Source organism: Rhagoletis zephyria, unplaced genomic scaffold (assembly GCF_001687245.7).
Source record: "Rhagoletis zephyria isolate East Lansing unplaced genomic scaffold, Rhagoletis_zephyria_1.1 Rzeph_scaffold_00165, whole genome shotgun sequence".
Classification (NCBI taxonomy): Eukaryota; Metazoa; Arthropoda; class Insecta; order Diptera; family Tephritidae; genus Rhagoletis; species Rhagoletis zephyria.
In genome coordinates this window covers 64843-83290 of record NW_016157249.1, presented here as the reverse complement: position 1 = coordinate 83290, position 18448 = coordinate 64843, and the positions used below count along the sequence as shown (strand labels likewise).

General features: G+C 43.7%; 2 protein-coding genes and 1 long non-coding RNA gene across 3 annotated transcripts in view; all 3 read right to left on the bottom strand.

Annotated features, from left to right (window-relative positions):
- bur (GMP synthase burgundy) overlaps positions 1 to 18448 on the bottom strand; it is a 411333-nt gene that overhangs the window by 333093 nt on the left and 59792 nt on the right. The gene's annotated exons all lie outside the window — the stretch shown is intronic.
- LOC108355622 (uncharacterized) lies at positions 1566 to 2385 on the bottom strand. Its single transcript, XM_017606776.1, has 2 exons — positions 2184 to 2385; positions 1566 to 2063 (listed from the first exon to the last, which is right to left on the bottom strand). Exons 1-2 carry the CDS (start codon positions 2210 to 2212, stop codon positions 1652 to 1654), a joined length of 441 nt encoding a protein of 146 aa, XP_017462265.1. The 5' UTR covers positions 2213 to 2385; the 3' UTR covers positions 1566 to 1651.
- LOC108355632 (uncharacterized) overlaps positions 13480 to 18448 on the bottom strand; it is an 8290-nt gene continuing 3321 nt past the window's right edge. Inside the window, exon 3 of the long non-coding RNA XR_001846558.1 lies at positions 13480 to 13491. This is a non-coding gene — a long non-coding RNA (uncharacterized LOC108355632). The remainder of the gene's footprint in view (positions 13492 to 18448) is intronic.

Sequence of the window (18448 nt, the reverse complement as noted above, 5' to 3'; positions counted from 1 at the left end):
GCTGCAAGCCTTTCCAAGTGGACCACTTTCATCTTGGTCCTCGGTCTCCCCATTGTCTGGGTTCGATGCGCTTCGTCTTTCAGCCGTTTGTCAATCTTAAACGGATCTTTCCAGTCAAGTCTTTGCTTGGAGGTAAAGCTTTTCTTCTGCTGCGACATGTACAACCACAATGCGTTACTGGGCATTGCTTCCGGCTTATCTGCGGGAGTGCACCATCTCACATGGTCGTGCTTCTGCCGGCCACTGGTGGTGACCAGACCATGTCTCTTCTCGTGGGCACCCTTTTCGCCAGATCTATGCCGCATCATCTGTCCATGACACCCAGACTCCCGCCTTCGTGCTGCGCTGCCTTTAGCACATCTTGCTAAATCCAGATCCTTACGCTGAAGCTTCCGCCGTCCTTTCGTATCTCGCCCTTCCGCCGATGCTAGCTTCATTGACCGGACATGTATAATCTCGCCCTTGGCTTCCGGCTTAACTGCTCGCCTTTGACGACCACTTCGTCTTTTTCGGGACACTTCAAAGCACGCCTACTGCTCCCACAGCCGCTTCCATTTCCGGCCACCGGCGTATAACCACTGCAACGTGGTTTAGCGGCTTTCCTCCTGCCGGAAACACTGCCTGGCTTGCCATGACCACTTCCTTGTTGCGACCTCTTCTTCACTGAGCTGGCGGAACCGTCACGCTTTTCCTGTATCGGTGAACCACTTCCTTCTCCTGACGAAACCATTTCGTCTCCATCATTGTCAACCTCTGCCCAACTTGTGGCACTTTCCTGTGACGATCTGTCAGGATCATTCTATGGAGGTCAATCTTCATGCCTTGGCCAAGTAAGAAATCCACGCCGATGATGACTTCATCCACAATGTCTGCCACTATAAACTTAGTATACGAGGCCACAGCGTCGATTTTAACCTCGCATGGTACTTCTCCTAACACTTTGGTGCATTCACCAGTTGCAGTCTGCAGCTTTGCTCCAGGTAGTGGCTTCACATAAAAAGTGGCCAAATCCGGTCGAATAATGGAATGTATTGCTCCAGTATCCACTGTCAGTACTCTCTTCTGCCCATTCACACATCCACCAACAGTGAGGTTGCATGCTTTCCGGCCAATTTGTGAGACGGAGATTATGAGCCCTTCAACTTCTGGAGCCAGCACGCGGCCCTTCCTGCTGGCTCGTTTCAGTTTAACGAATGATTGGAGTTGGCTTCCTTCAGCCCTGCGTCTGCGTCCTGCTGAATTGTTGAGCCCACTGGAACTTGCGCTGCAATCGCGGGCGAAGTGGCCTGGCTTTCCACATTTAAAACATTTGCCAGAGCCATGCTTTTTCTCGCCCAGCAGTTGGATTAGCTTCTTCAGCATTTCCTTTGTATCGTCCATCTGGTAAATCTGTCTCCTGTGCTCGCTACCATAACGTCTTTCCACTGCACGCATTAACGCATCGTTACTGTTCCTTTCACAATCAGGAATAGTCTGCAAGATTTCCGCTGCAGGTCCTTTACAACGAACAGTGCAGCGGATTTATCCTCCATGTTCCAGTGATTTGCTGTAGCTGTGTTCTCAAACTGGAGCTTAAAGACCTGGAAAGGAATAGTGCCATCAAAAGATGGAGTCTTTACCTTGGGAGCGTTCGTCGAATTAGCTGGACGATTCAACAGCAAACCCCGGAGACGATCTTCAAGCTCATCCACCTTAGCTTCGGCTTTGTCCTGTTTTTCCTTAATAAGCGCTTCGATTTTATCTTGTCGTTCCTCGATTTTATCTGTCTCTCTCTGAGTTCCGAGTTATTTTTGAATAAATTCTCTTGTAACTGAGTAATCTTTTCATCTAGCTGCGATGATATGCGTGTTCCCTGCACTTGCAGCTGGGATGAAATCTCTGATGACATCTGTGACATGGCAGCCAATAACGTGTTCATGTCCATAGCTGTTGATGAACTTAGAGACTTTTGCTGTTCTTCAACCTTCCCGGATGTCTGCTGCACATCCTTCGACGAACAAGCGGCCTCGTCCTTCTGTTCATCCTTTGCGAATGCATCGTCAAGTTTACCCTGGAAGTCGTATTTGTCCACGTCGATGCCTTCAGCTTCCATAGCCTCCCGCAAACGGGATAATAATTCCACTTTTCTTCCGGAGGTGGCCAAATTACGCTNTGCATCGTCGAGTTTACCCTGGAAGTCATATTTGTCCACGTCGATGCCTTCTGCTTCCATAGCCTCTCGCAGCCGTGATAGTAACTCCACTTCTCTTCCGGAGGTTGCTAAATTTCGCTTCTCCAAATCCCGTTTGAGTTCCTCAATCTTTAAATCCTGAATTTTTGCTATTTTCAAAAGTTTATCCTTCGGGATTTATTTAAGAATCCCACTTCTGACACCAATTGTTACGATCATCCTTGAAATCTCGAGGGATTTCCCAAATATCTTGCAGTTCGCATCTCTGGATTGTTAAATAAATACTAACGATGACCAAACTGTAGTACAATTAACTTTATTGTACAACAAACAATTTACAATATTCGCTAATACAGTAAAAACACTTTACAATACTTGTTAAAGCAATAACAACGCTTTAATAAACTTGTTAACACAATTAAACTTATAGCTTGCTTATTCGCAACTCACTTCTCTGCTCACTTTACTTGTAGCTTGCTGACTTGTAACTCGTAACTAACTCAACTCCGCTGTGTCGTGGCTCTTATATACCTGCGCTCGCACTCATGGCAACTCTCGAACGTTCTGAAGTTCATCGCTCATTCTCTTTCTCTCGCTGTTTGCAGTGTTCATCCAACTGACGTTTCTCTTCGTGAAACATTCTACGTCATTCCTCGAACATTCTGCCTATTTCTCGTTGTTCGCTTCGCGTTGCCGCAGGGTGCACTCACCGTTCTGTTCAGAATGTTGGAAGAAACATACAGAGACATAACTCCGAACAACATAATTAGGGTAATGAGCTCCAGTGCAGACAAGTGGGAAGCAGTTGCGAGATACGTGAAATTCGTACTCCGCTGCAAACGAGAGGACGGATGTCTACTGGGGACACCCGAATGAAACGCCCATACAAAAGAGCAGCCCCGAGGCTCTAGCAGCGCGCTCCTGCATCTGAAGACATGCAGAATTGCGGTGCCAGATGCGGGATTCTTGCGCGAGCGGTGGGAGTTTGGGTTTTAGTGGGTAGCACAACACGTTACAACCGAATATTTATGTGCTGCATTATTCACAAAATATCGACAAATATATGCCAAATAAAATGCTGTTTCAATGCTAAGCAAATTCTGTTTCAAGACTTTTGCATTAGCAAAATTATTTTGTGTCCCGTATTCCGCTGCCATGGTCGGCAAAAATCCTCCGGCTGAACCCTCCACGAGGGTGCCGACTGGAAATGGGCACTACAGAGGATTGTGTGCGATGTCAGAATGCTGCTCAGCTAAGATCAGGAATCAGTGCTATGTGCTAAACTCCTTAATAGCTTAGTCATATGGAAATGGTTTTTGATCGTGGTTTGGAGGTCTGAAGGGGCTGGATCAAGGCGTCATGCGCACCGTACCGAGGATAGGCCAGGCTGGGGGCCCCTAAATAGCCCAGTCGCGAACGGAGCCCTCTGGGAGGCGGCCACACCCAGGATGTAAGTAGGCCTTACCTGGGCATCGCGGATCTCTGCCCGGGTGGACGACCCCCTTTCTCCGCAGCCCGTGGGAACAAATATGGAAAAAAAATCAAAAAACAACAACAACAACAAAAACAAACTATAAAGGGACCGGCCCCCTTAAGGCGTCGGAAGGGCCTCGGCCCACTAAAGAAGGGGCTCAAGCGATGGAGAGTACCTCCACCAGCCGTAGTGCGGTGACAAACAGCGGGAAACCAAGGCCAATGGTTAAACCGGGCCAAGCTCCTGCAAAAAAGAAGGAAAGCGGCGGTGGGGATGTTCAAAGGAGTCCACCCCAGGAAACTGCTGGCACCAGTGGATGCCAAACTGGCATGCAGATTGCAGCCGGAGATAAGGCTGAATCTGGGGCGCAGGCCTCGGGCGGTCCTCCCGCGACACCCACGGCCTTCACGAGGCCTGACCAGAGGCCATAACCAGCTACAGCGGGCTATCGACAGAAGAAGATGGCTGCAGGAATCCTGCAAAGGTTCACCACTACTCCTGACCTGTGTAGTAAGGCGAAGGCAGAGCATGTGAAGGAGATCTTCACAAAAATCGACTGGGCGAAGGCAGTCCTGCCCGATTACCGCAAGCCGGAGGAGAGACAGCCGCAGGCGCCCTCCAGTAAGCGCAATAGATCGGGGGAAAATACGCCCAACAATGCAAAGAGGGTCAGAACGCAGAGGCCTTCTTTTGCTGAAGTAGCCAAGGAGCAGATCCTGCTTGGCGTCATTGACGTGAGCGATGAAGACATCGCCATCATGTTGGAGAATCCGGGACCTCCGCCAACCTGCAAGGGAGCGGGGTGGTTCCAAAATAACATCCGGGCTATAGCATGCCAGGATGCTAGATAAGCGGATATATATAAGAAGACAGTCGCAGGCATTGGAGAAGTCTACCCTGGTGCGAAGCTCAGGGCGGTCGACTTCAAGGACCTACCGGTGCGACCGAGAGCGAGAGCATGGTTGCCTTGCAAGCCAGCGGAACCCGAAAGGATCCTGGATACCATAAGGCTCTACAACTCGGAGCTACCTACCGAAAATTGGAAGGTGGTGAAAATAAATGAAAGCGGTAAAGCGACAATGCAGGTTGTCCTGCTTCTTAATAAGGACTTCATAGAGTTGCTGGAGCAAAAGAGCGGGGTGATACGGTACGGCTGCGACATGGCCAAAATTAAGGTCTACATCAACGACGTAAACGCAGCGAAGAACCTCATCGCGGAGGTAGAGCCGGAGGAGGCCAACAGCGACGTGGAGATGGAGGAGGAATCCGAGCAGGTTGATCCTATGGATGCCTCATCGACGTCTTCGCTGGGGGTCGGACGCATGCTTCGGCTTTATACGGAGGAGGAGTTGATCGAGATGTCGAAAGACGCGGTCAACTCCACCCTAATAGGCGACGTGGGCGATAATGGCCAAAATGGTGAAGGTATTGCAGATTAACCTTCACCACTGTAAAGCAGCTTCAGCTGCACTGCTGCTCCATCTAACAGCTAAAGGGACAGCCGACATCGTCCTAATCCAAGAACCTTGGTGGTGGGACAAAACATTTGCGGGCTGAAAGCGCCGGGCTACAGACTGGAGCCTCAACGGCGAAACCAAGGACGTGCATATTGATAAGTATCACACTAAAGTGTCTCTTTCTTCCACAATTTAGCGACGAGGACACAACAGCGGTCAGTCTAAGTGTTAACGGACGACCAATTAAGATGGCATCCATGTACCTAGCTCACGACAAGGAGGTGCCAATTATCTGCATTAAGGACCTAGTGGCCAGCACGAGGGAGGCGCTAATTTTGGGAGGTTATGCAAATGCTCACCATCATACCTGGGGCAGCTCCGACAATAACGAACGGGGTGAGTCACTTTTTAATTTAATACTTAGCTCTAAGCTTGTTATTGCAAATAGGGGGAACGATCCCACTTTTATTACAAAATCCCGAAGGGAAGTGCTGGACGTTACCCTTATCTCTGAGAATGCGGAATGTCTGGTCGGGAAGTGGAAGGTGCTCGAGGAGCACTCCTTTTCCGACCACCGATATATCCAATTCGAGGTAGTAGGGGGAATGCCCAAGGCTCCTCTAACTAGAAACTTGCGAAATACCAACTGGCATAGGTATCGGGAAGAGCTGGATAGGCTTTTGCCAGAAGATAGAGAGCCGACTACTCCAGCAAACCTAGAGGAGCTGGAATATCTTGTCGACCATTTTACGGGGGCCTGCAGTAAGGCAATTGACATTGCATACCCCAAAAAGCAGCACCGGGGTAGGAAAAAGCCACCCTGGTGGAATGAAGAAATCAGGTTTTCACGCAAGAACTGCAGGAAAACCTTCAACCAGGCCACTGCGTCTGGTAGTGAGGGACATTGGGAGACCTACAAGACAACGTTACGGGAGTACAAGAAGCTCCTATGAAGGTCGAAAAGAACCTCATGGAAAGACTTCTGCAACGGGGTGGAGTCTATCTCAGAGGCAGGCAGGCTCAGAAAGATACTCTCAGGTGCTGCCCAGAAAGCCCCAGGATGCTTGCAAAGACCTGACGGCTCCTGGACTGAGACCGAGGAGGAATCACGGGATCTGCTTCTTTGCACACACTTCCCGGTGCCACGGACGGCATGCCGGTGCAGCCACATCTAACTGGAGATCTTTCGGTCACTGGAGTCTTCCTCACTAGGGAAAAGGTCATCTGGTCTATTGGGACTTTTAAGCTTAAGCTAAGCTCAGCGTGGCTTCACGCTATAATCAAGGGTGTATTAGCTCTTAATCATATCCCTAGAAAGTGGAGGGAGTCAAGAGTGATGTTCATCCCCAAGGCAGGGAAGGTGTCCCACAACAACCCAAAGGATTTCAGCCCCTCACCTTGTCGTCATTTCAATTGAAGGTTATGAAGAGACTGGTGGAGGTCCGTAGCAGAGAGTCGGTTGGTGACGGACTCTCTACCACACAACATGCTTATACGAAAGGTAGATCTACAGAAACGGCGCTACATGAAATAGTGTCGCATATAGAAAGATCACTAGACATCAAAGAATGTACGCCAGCAGCCTTCCTGGATATAGAGGGCGCCTTTAACAACATCATGCCGGGCGCGATAACGACAGCACTGACGGGCCTGGGCATCGACTCGCGCTTAGTTGCGCTCGTAAACCAAATGCTGAGATGCAGGGTGGTTCGGGCGGAGCTGGCGGGAGTATCGTTGACCAGGATCGTAGAGGGTCACCCCGCAAGGGGGAGTCCTATCCCCTCTATTATGGGTCGCAGCGGTAAACTCACTGCTGTGTGGCATGGAGGGGGGTGGCTGTAAGGTTATTGCGTATGCGGATGATCTTGCACTAACAGTAAGTGGGAAATTTCCACAGACTCTATGTGACATTATGCAGGTAAAACTGAAGGAAGTCGAGAGTTGGACAAAAAATAACGGGTTAGGGGTAAACCCAAGCAAGACAGAACTTGTACTGTTCACAAGAAGGTACAAAATCCCCCCATTGATAACACCAAGGCTGGCACAGACCACACTAAAATTAAGCGAATCCGCTAAATACCTGGGGATAGTCCTAGATAAAAAATTAAGCTGGACTCAAAACACCGAAGAGCGGGTGCGGAAGGCCACGGTTGCCCTATACAGCTGCAGGAGAGCAATCGGAAAAAATGGGGTTTAACCCCGCAGCTAGTGCACTGGATATACGCCGCCGTGGTGAGGCCCATACTTCTGTACGGGGTAGTGGTATGGTGGCCAGTGCTGGAGAAGAAAGTAAACATTATTAAATTACAAAAAGTGGAGAGAACGGCCCTGATCTGCATTAGTGGTGCTCTCCGCACAACACCTACTATGGCATTGAATACGACCCGCAACATCATACCTATAGATATTATAGGACGACAATACGCTGCGTTTGCAGCCCTAAGACTATAGGGGCTTAAAAGCTGGAAAGCGGCTCGTTGTGGTCACACTACAATTCTGAGAAACCGACAACTACCGAGCACAACGGACTATTGTGTTCACTAAAGGTTATAGCGTAACGCTACCTAGCAGAGAATCATGGCTCGAAGGAGTTCCGGGGTGTAGAGATGCCATAAGATTCTACACGGACGGCTCCAAACTAGAAATTAAGGTAGGAGGAGGCGTCTACTCGGAGAGATTGGGAATAAAAAGATCATTCCGACTACCTGACCATTGTAGTGTCTTTCAAGCCGAATTGGCAGCCATACAAGAAGCCGTTGAAAGCCTAAAACTAGCTGTTATCGCCAGTACGGAAATGTATATATACTCAGACAGTCAGGCGGCCCTTATGGCGCTTGACTCTGTCACTATAAATTCGGAAACAGTTGCCAACTGCCGCAAATCACTTAACGTGATGGCAGAGCAGTTCGCTTTGCACCTGGTATNTATTCCGACTACCTGACTATTGTAGTGTCTTTCAAGCCGAATTGGCAGCCATACAAGAAGCCGTTGACAGCCTAAAACTAGCTGTTATCGCCAGTACGGAAATATATATATACTCAGACAGTCAGGCGGCCCTTTTGGCGCTTGACTCTGTCACTATAAATTCGGAAACAGTTGCCAACTGCCGCAAATCACTTAACGTGATGGCAGAGCAGTTCGCTTTGCACCTGGTATGGGTACCGGGGCACAGTGACATACCAGGAAATGAGAAGGCAGACGAGCTTGCAAGGGCGGGTACTTCCTCTCCACTTTCACCAGCCTGGAAGATGATGGGTATGCCACTCGCTTCCTGCAAGCTCTTACTAAGGGAGAACTTCCTTGAAGAAGCGGCCTCCAGATGGGATCGCACTGAAAACTCTAATACAACGAACCTTACATGGCCAAAATGGGATGTACGGAGAACGAGAGAAATTCTTACTCTCAATAAAGGCGATATGTCACTGGCCATTGGTCTGCTCACAGGACATATCCTGATAGGAAGGCACGCAGAACGCCTCGGGGCTAGTCACAACGACTACTGCAGGAGCTGCCACGACGAAGAAGAGCCTGAATCAATAAGGCACTTACTCTGCGAGTGTCCAGCACTAGGCAGGAAAGGACAGAAATTCCTAGGCATAGGGCTTTTAGACGATATAAGCGCAACTGCTAAGTTAGGAATACGGCAGCTGCTAGGGTTCGCAGACCCCACGAACTGGTTTAAGGAGTAGGGGTTTTTGGATCCATGTGGTATCACAATGGGCCCTGATCGGGCCTAAGTGTGCTGGCGCCCTCTGGGCCTAGCAGCACTTCAACCTAACCTAACCTAACCATTCCGCTGCCATAATTATGGTCACCGTATGTATAGGCGTGTAAAAAAACACAGCTATTATTGGCTTCTTATTCGTGGTAAATAAGAAAATATATGTAGTTTGGAAAATTTTACGAATGGTACAAAACGGTAAAGAACAATATTTGCTTTAAGAAAAATGTTTAAAATTCGGTAATGGTTTGGGAAATAAACTCTTTTCTTCATAAGAGGTAGCCGAAAATCCAATCGTGGGCCTTTGGCATATCATGCAGACCTAGCTAGCAAAAATGACTGCCAATGCATTTCTTGAGTCGAATTGAGTTCTAGAGGATTTTTCGTGCAATGTTATCGAAGCAAAACCATTACTGAATTTTGTAAATTTTATATCGCAATGCGTAAAAGATTTATAGGAAGCGGAAAAGACTCTGCATTATATTATCATAAAACATATTTTCTGAATTTGTAATTTTTAAAATATCTTTTTGTTGATTTATTAAAACAAAAGCTATGTAAATACTAATAATTTGCCTTTAAAACTAACCAAAATATAAAAAACGCCCCTAAAAATACGAAAATACATGGTTATTTAATCGGCTAGATTTCAATGTCCGCAACTGTATATTGAAAATACAAATGTCATTTGACTTATGGCATGTGAATATGGGGTTCCCACACCCAACAAATTATATTTATTGATCAATATTATTGAAGATTTAACGAAGTTTTAACGTAAATCTAAAGCCTTTCGAGATTTAATTTTATTTGGCAAACCTCGAAAGGTTTAACGTTAAATCTCGTCAAAGGGCCAAATCTTCATTAAATCTCACAATGGATACATAGTGTAAAAGTGTTGAGGCCGAAAATGTTTTTCATCAGCAGGTTTTGTATGTAACAAGTTCAGGTCCAGATTAGAAGACTCCGCTTTAAATACTTTGCTGCTCTTACGTGCACATTTTAAGTGCCATAATAACAACACCGGCACAAAAGATTGGTGTGTGCCTCTAACCAGACCCACCAACCGAAATGTATTTCGACCCGGTGAATCCGAATATTAGGTCTGTTTGACTGGCTTACCCTCAAAAATTCGAGTTAATTGCGAAAAAATGGTAAAAAATTCGCCATTTCTGTATGGAGTATTATAAACATGTTTAGAGACTTTGTTTTTTATGTTTTTGTTTATTTTTTTTATTAATCATTACTTTCAAAAATACCTGGTATTTACAGCTGTGTTCATGAAAATAGTAGTGCCAGTGGGCCCTAACTTTCAAAGCATCAACTGAAGTGAAAAACACAGTTTCATATTAAAAATTCTAAGCAAAGTAGTTATTAGTCACAGTTTCATTAGTCCAAAATATTTATTTTTTGCCACACTAAGGCATATTGAAAAAAAAAAACCAAAAAATATTGTGTTCACGAAAATAGTAGTGATTGTTTTAATGAAGTAGCAAAAGAAAAAAAGTCCAGCTAAAGTTATTATTTCACGTTCAACATGTTGTCTGTAGTCTAGTATTTTGTGGTAAATCCTTTATTATTTATTACGGCCATACATCGACGTGGCATAGAATCAACAAGATCCTTACAACGCTTCACAGGGATTTGTGCCCATGCCTCTTTAACGACTTGCCAAAGGTGTGTTCTACTTGAAGGATTTGCTATTTCTACGACTCGTTTGACATCTCCCCATAAATTTTGAATTGGGTTAAGGTCCGGAGACTGAGCTGGCCAGCGCATCACGTCGATCTTTTCAGATGCAAACCACTCCATAGCTAGTTTGCTTGTGTGTTTTGGATCGTTATCCTGTTGAAACGTCCATTTTATCGGCATTTCCCAGCTAGCAAATGGTAACATAACATCCTTTAATATATTTATGTACACTACTCGGTCCATAACGCCATCGATCAAGTGGATAGGACCAACTCCGCTGTACGAAAAGCAAGCCCACACCATAATGCTTAACCCACCATGTTTAACTGTTTTAGTAGTGTACCTGGGATGGTATTCTGTGTTTGGTGGTCGGCGGACATATTTTCTGGATCCTGTGCCACCAAATAAAACTATTTTGCTCTCATCTGTCCATAACACGTTGCGCCATTTTGAAGACGGCCAACTCAAATGTTCTTTAGCAAATTGTATTCTTGCAGCGACATGTTTCTTCGTCAATAGCGGTACTTTCCTGGGGCTCCTTGCTTTCAAATTTTTTTCAGTAAGACGTCAGCGAATTGTCAGAGCACTGACCGACAAATTTAATTAATTTTTTATCATTTTTGCGGACGCTGTGGGCTTGGTTTTAGCATACCGGATAATCCGTTTGTCCTCTAAGGCTGTAGTTTTCCGTTTTCCACCACGATTTTCAGCTTTCTCTTTATAATTTATAGCGTTATTTATCATCGTGGCAGTGCATCCCATAATTTCCTCGATTTCTTTGTACGTCTTTCCCTGATTCCTTAGCTTAATTATCAATTGTCGTTTCTCTACTGAACAATTCTTTCCTCTACCCACTAAAATAGAAGGAGTACCACGATATCAATAAATTTTATCCGAAAATGATTAAGTTGCTTAAATACACTTACTTATTGCAGCTCTTTATTTTTTTGTTAAACTTATCAACCACTCACGTCAAGCACTACTATTTCAATGAACATACTATTTTTGGGGAATATACGAAAAAACGTCACATAACAGACAAGACATGCAAANTTCGTTTTAAATGTTAGGAGTCGGTGCACTACTATTTTCATGAACACAACTGTACATTGTTATTTGTGATCTATGCGTTCCTCAATCACATGGTTTTTTAAATACAGTTTAAAAAATGTATTACTTTTAGATTTGTCTGATTTATTAAATTCTGTGAGCTGTCGAAAAAATCCGTGTCGAAAATGTCCTTTTAAAAGTTTATCCTTGAATATCCTTGGAAATTTTCAATATTTATTTTTGAAAAAAAAATATATATCAAGGACTAATATGTGAACTACCACATATTCGAACTTCGTCCTTCTACCTTTATTAGTTTTAGAAAAAAAGTACACTTCTCTTATAAGATATTGATTGTTACAATACACATAAATGAAGATACTGGAATCATTAAACTGTACAGCACTCGGCTGGGTATTGGACCAAACCATTTTTTTTAAGAGATTGAGTTATAGGTAAATAAGTAATTCGATATCGAGATATGGGCTTTCGAAGTTCGAAAAATGGCCTTTGGTAAAAAATTATTTTGTATTATTATAAGTAAATAACTAAAAAACTAAAAATATAGACGTAGTCCGCCTATTGCTCTTATTTAAATGGTATATAACCTTATTTTGTGCAAACTTATATTACAGGTGCTATAAGGTCGGGTCTTCGAAAAATTAAAAACCTTATATTTAAAACAATTTCGAACTGATTTTTAAAAAATTGGTATCGTTGTATCCCTTTCTGCTGATGTGCATATTTGTATTCTTCGTATTCAAAAATTTGAGAAAAAACATTTAAGAGGAAAAAATACCTTTTTTTTATAAAAAAAAATAGTTTAAACCAAAAATATTACTAACCGATTTTTTTTAATTTATATCGCTGTAAACGCAATCAAACCTCCTTTCTTCTGATATGCGTATTTGTAAACATCGTATATATTTTGAGAAAAAAACACTTACAAAGGAAAAGATACCTTTTTTTTATGAAAAAAAGAAAATATTTTATACAAAAAACTACAAACTGATTTTTTAAAAAATTGGTATCGTTGTAAGGCGATTAAACACCCTTTCTACTGGTATGCATATTTTTATACTTTGTATATAACAATTTAAGAAAAACCACTTAAAATCAAAAAGTCCCTTTTTTTATAAATAAAATATGTTATGCAAAAAAATTACAAACCGATTTTTAAAAATTTGGTATCGTTGTAAAGGATACCAGAAAACTTATACTTTCTTAAACCCAAAAATTTATATTTATATACACAAAAAAAAATTAATTAAAAACATTTTTTCCCTCTATATAAACTCCTGCCCCCTTGAGTGAAAGGCTGGCTACGCCCTTGTATACAAAACAATTAAAGTACTTAAACCGTACATCATACGTTCAGTTTGTTCTTTTGGAGCGCCCAGATGTTTCCACAATAATGATTCCAGTATTTTCATTTACGTATATTGCAGCTATCAAGATCTTATTAGGAGAAGTGTAAATTTTTTTTTATCTAAAACTAATAGTTAGAAGGACGCAATTCGAGGAAGTGGTAGTTAACATATTAGTCCTTGACATATATTTTTTTCAAAAATAAATATTGGAATTTTCCAAGGATATTCAATGATAAATTTTTAAAAGGATATTTTCAATACTTATTCGTCCTGGTGCATCCAAAAATTAATTTTTTCTATTCTACAGAATTGTTCCTTTTAATCCATATTGTTATTCTACAATGCACCGAAACTTTTGAAAAACTTTTTTTTTCAATCATATTCTAGAAATTTCAAAGTCCTTTTAAAAAAAATCCTGACGTCAGAGAGATAAACTAAAAACGCAGTTTTACTATATTTTGCCCGTTTTGTGAATATATTGATTTTTTCGTGTGTCAAATTATTGTATTATTAAAAACAGGTAAAATATTTTGATTTTTGTTTTGAAAGGTTATAAACTGGAAACTAATATTATTTCATTTTACATGCGCAGAGGTGTACAAAAGAAACATCGATAGTCGCCATCAACCATCGATGTTTAGCAAAAATGCAAAAACATCGATGTATCGATAGTGCCACGATGCTTTCTCCACCTCTAGTTGTAATACCAAATTTGTGTTTGTCAGTTCACCCACATATTGTACCAGAGACCTAAGTCCATCCACAAAAATGGGTGCAAGACTAGTAAAAATGGTTTTACCTAATCACCAGACTGCGGTGGGCACTCAATGTTACGAAAACTGATAGTTTTTTAAGTAATATTGGTTTAAGGAGAAAATGTAAGACATTGATCTAAGAAGTAAAATTATTCTTATTTTTTTATTACATAATTAAATCATTTTTATTTAAAACTCCTACTTTTTATGAAAAAATTTAAGTTTGTTATCGCAAACGTAATAGATGAGTATATGTTTTTAACTATAAGTTTCATTTAAATGTTATCTAAAACAACATTTATTGACATTTTAAAATGGTCTACTATAGTTACGGTGATCATAAATATATTTCGAAAATGCAGGACAATTTTTCAAAAAATTAACCTACATATAATTGCGTAGTATAAAAATAACAAAAATATACTACATATATACATTCTTCGTCATTTGAATAGCGCACCCTTTTTTTGATTTTCTACCATACAAAGTATGCTTGAGAAAATTTTTATATGGAAGAAAATGCGCAGCACCGTCAACAAAAAAAAAATTGTCGCCCCTATGTTTATTTTTTTTTAATTTTCAAAAATTTTTTAAATGGGATGTTGGGTGCAATGGGGTATAGTCATTGCGCTGGGTATGCAGTTACAGTTGCATGGCTATACTCAATCCCGACTCTTGCGTCCTCGTTCGCGCACTCTGGGCAACGTGAGCAACCCATGTGCGAGATGCGGTAACCAATCCGAGTGGAGCCTTGGGTCACGGCAGAAAGAGAGGGAGCTTCGGTGGGGCCACTCTGACTTATTCGGTTTAAGGGCTCACTGAAGTCTTCAGCGTCTGTTCACCAGTAGGTGCGGCTGCAAGCGGGTGTCTGCTTGGAGCAAGCGGCTCGCTATATAAACGTGTATTTGGTTGCGAAACCACCCCCGTCCCAGCAATGGGTTGTGCGCTGGGCTTGGGACCCGCCACGTAAAAACCACTTCCAGTGAAGAAGCAAGGCAAAGCCTCGGATGAGACCCCCCCTTATGATGACGACCACGGCAAATGTTTAAAGGACTACGATTTGAGGGCATGCACCTGGAATGTCCGGCCCCTTAATGGGGAAGGTGCCTCTGCCCGGCTGGTTGATGTCCTCGTAAGGACAAAAGCTGACATCACCGCCATCCAAGAAATGCGTTGGACGGGGCAAGGCAAACAATGTCTGGGGCCTTGCGACGTCTACTACAGCTGCCATGTAAAGGAGCGCAAATTCGGAGTTGGATTTGTGGTGGGAGAGAGACTCCGTCGCCGAGTACTGTCGTTCACCCCGGTGGACGAGCGTCTAGCCACAATCCGCATCAAAGCGAGATTCTTCAACATCTCGCTCATCTGCGCCCATGCCCCGACGGAAGAGAAGGATGAGGCATCCAAGGATCTCTTCTATGAGCGCTTGGAGCGCACGTACGAGCGCTGCCCCCGTCATGATATCAAAATCGTGCTTGGCGACTTCAATGCCAGGGTGGGCAAAGAAGGGATCTTTGGAACCACCGTCGGAAAATTCAGCCTCCACGACGAAACGTCCGACAACGGATTGAGGCTGATCGACTTCGCCGGGGCCCGAAACATGGTAGTATGCAGTACTAGGTTCAAGCATAAAAAGATCCATCAAGCTACCTGGCTGTCTCCGGATCGAAAAACGAGAAACCAAATCGATCATGTTGTGATAGACGGAAGGCACGCTTCCAGTGTTTTAGACGTACGCACACTCCGAGGCCCAAACATCGACTCGGACCACTATCTTGTTGCAGCCAAGATACGCACCCGCCTCTGTGCAGCAAAAAATGTGCGCCCAAATATGCAAGGAAAGCTTAACGTCGAAAAGCTGCAATCACAACAGACAGCCAGCGCTTTCGCTACTCGACTCTCACACCTGCTCTCAGAGAGCACTCTTCAACAAACCGACATATGCGAGCAGTGGAACCACATTTCCCGCTCATTAAGTACCGCCGCCGAAGAAGTAGTCGGATTTCAGCGAGCCCGAAAGAACAACTGGTACGATGAGGAGTGTCAGGAAGCTGCAGAGAAAAAAGATGCCGCCTACAGGGCCACGCTGCGATCGGGCGCAACGCGCGCTATGTGGGACCGCTATAGGGATCTGAAGAGGGAAGCGAGACGTATTTGCCGCAACAAGAAGAGAGAGGCAGAAATACGTGAGTGCGAAGAGCTTGAAATGCTGGCCGACAGGAGGAATGCCCGAAAATTTTACCAGAGAGTTAGGCGACTTACGGAAGGTTTAAAGACCGGGGCGCACTCCTGTAAGAACAATAATGGCGACCTAGTAACTGATGTCCAGAGCGTACTTAAATTATGGAGGGAACACTTTTCCGCCCTACTAAATGGTAGCAGCACAGAAAGTTGTGGAGAAGAAGAACCCGAGCCCGCAGTCGATGATGACGGAGTCGACGTTCCACCGCCTGACTATGACGAGGTACGTATAGCAATAACGCGGCTGAAAAACAACAAAGCCGCTGGAGCTGACAGCCTGCCAGCTGAGCTATTCAAGTACGGCGGCGAGGAGTTGATAAGGTGCATGCATCAACTCTTGTGCAGAATATGGTCAGATGAACGCATGCCCGACGACTGGAATTTAAGTGTGCTCTGCCCAATCCACAAGAAAGGTGACCCCGCCATTCGCGCCAACTACCGCGGGATCAGCCTTCTAAGCATAGGTTACAAGGTCTTATCGAGCGTATTGTGTGAAAGACTGAAGCCCACCGTCAATGAACTGATTGGGCCTTATCAGTGTGGCTTTAGACCTGGCAAATCCACCATAGACCAGGTATTCACAATACGCCAAATCTTGGAAAAGACCCGCGAGAAAAGGATCGACACTCACCACCTATTTGTCGACTTTAAAGCCGCTTTTGACAGCACTAAAAGGAGTTGCCTATACGCCGCTATGTCTGAATTTGGCATCCCCTCAAAACTCATACGGCTGTGTAAAATGACGTTGAGCAATACCACCAGCTCCGTCAGAATTGGAAAAGACCTCTCCGAGCCGTTCGCCACAAAACGGGGTTTCAGACAGGGCGACTCCCTTTCATGTGACTTCTTTAATCTGATGTTGGAGAAGATAATAAGAGCTGCAGAACTGAACCGCTCAGGAACAATTTACTACAAGAGCGTGCAATTGCTGGCTTATGCCGATGACATCGACATCATCGGTAACAAAAACCGCGAAGTCTGTTCTGCCTTTTCCAAGTTGGATAGGGAAGCAAAGCGCAAGGGTCTGGTGGTAAACGAGGACAAGACGAAGTATCTCCTGTCATCAAACAAACAGTCAGCACATTCGCGCCTTGGCACCCACGTCACTGTTGACAGTTACAATTTCGAGAAAGTAGAGAATTTCGTTTACTTGGGAACCAGCATTAACACCGATAATAATGTCAGCATTGAAATCCAACGTAGAATCACTCTTGCCAACAAGTGCTACTTTGGACTGAGTAGGCAATTCAGGAGTAAAGTCCTCTCTCGACGTACGAAAACCACGCTCTATAAGTCACTCATCATGCCCGTGCTGGTATATGGCGCAGAAGCATGGACAATGACAACATCCGATGAGGCGGCTCTTGGAGTGTTTGAGAGAAAGATTTTGCGGAAGATTTACGGGCCTTTACGCGTTGGCGACGGCGAGTACCGCAGACGATGGAACGATGAGCTGTATGAGCTTTACAACGATATGGACATAGTGCAGCGAATTAAAATACAGCGGCTCCGCTGGCTTGGCCATGTCGTTCGAATGGACACCGACGCTCCAGCTCTGAAAGTATTCAACTCGGAACCCGCTGGTGGTAGCAGAGGAAGAGGGAGGCCCCCACTGCGATGGAAAGATCAGGTGGAGAAGGACTTGGCTTCACTTGGCGTTTCCAATTGGCGTCAGTTGGCACAGAGGAGAAACGACTGGCGTGATTTGCTGAACTCGGCCAAAATCGCTTAGGCGGTTACAGCGCCAAAAAAGAAGAAGAAGAGAGATGTAGACGTTGAATATGGTATATTTTTATAAAAAGTTAATGAATATTAAACAAACAAAAGGAAAACTGTACCTACTAAGTATTGGGCTGTATGAATAAAAATAAGCAATTGCTTTTTCTTGAAATTTCAGACCTTTTACTCAATTTATTCAAACAAAATTGGAGTAAAAGGTATACAATTTTAAGAAAAGGCAATCGCTTAGTTTTTATTCGTACGGCCCATTAAAAGGATGCGCTATTCAAATANTTTTAAACTTTTGACATAAATCACATTTGCTTCATTGGTATTAATCCTTTAGTAATGAATATTTACAAAATTATAGTAAGGCATATTACGTATTACTTTACACGAAATATGAACCTCTGTAAAACAAATTTTTTAGGCAAACTTTGGGGTCGCTGAACACGAAAAAAATACCCATGGTTTCAAAGAAGTGTTTTCGAGATTTGTTCGAAAACGTATTTTTAGTACTCTTTCAATTATTCCTCAATATTTCATGAAACGACCAACAGTTCGAAAGGTTTTGATGGGCTCTTTGCAATAACATATATTTTTTGTGCAGATTGTGTTCCGTAACATCTAAATTTTCTCATCAGATTTTCATTTACTGTAAAAAGAAAATGATTGTAATTTCAAATTTTTCGATTTTGGTCGCTTGTAACACTAATAATTTTCTTCGAAATTGGCAAAGTAATATATTTTTGTAAGAGGACTGTAGGTCGCTTATGTTGATCGGATAATTTTTTCATGA

Excerpts from the sequence above, each read along its gene's own strand:
- LOC108355622 (XM_017606776.1), bottom strand. The coding sequence starts at position 2,212 with ATGGAAGCAGAAGGCATCGACGTGGACAA. Across the intron at positions 2,064-2,183 it reads GAAGGCATCGACGTGGACAA|ATACGACTTCCAGGGTAAAC; the intron begins ATATGACTTCCA and ends CGACGTGGACAA.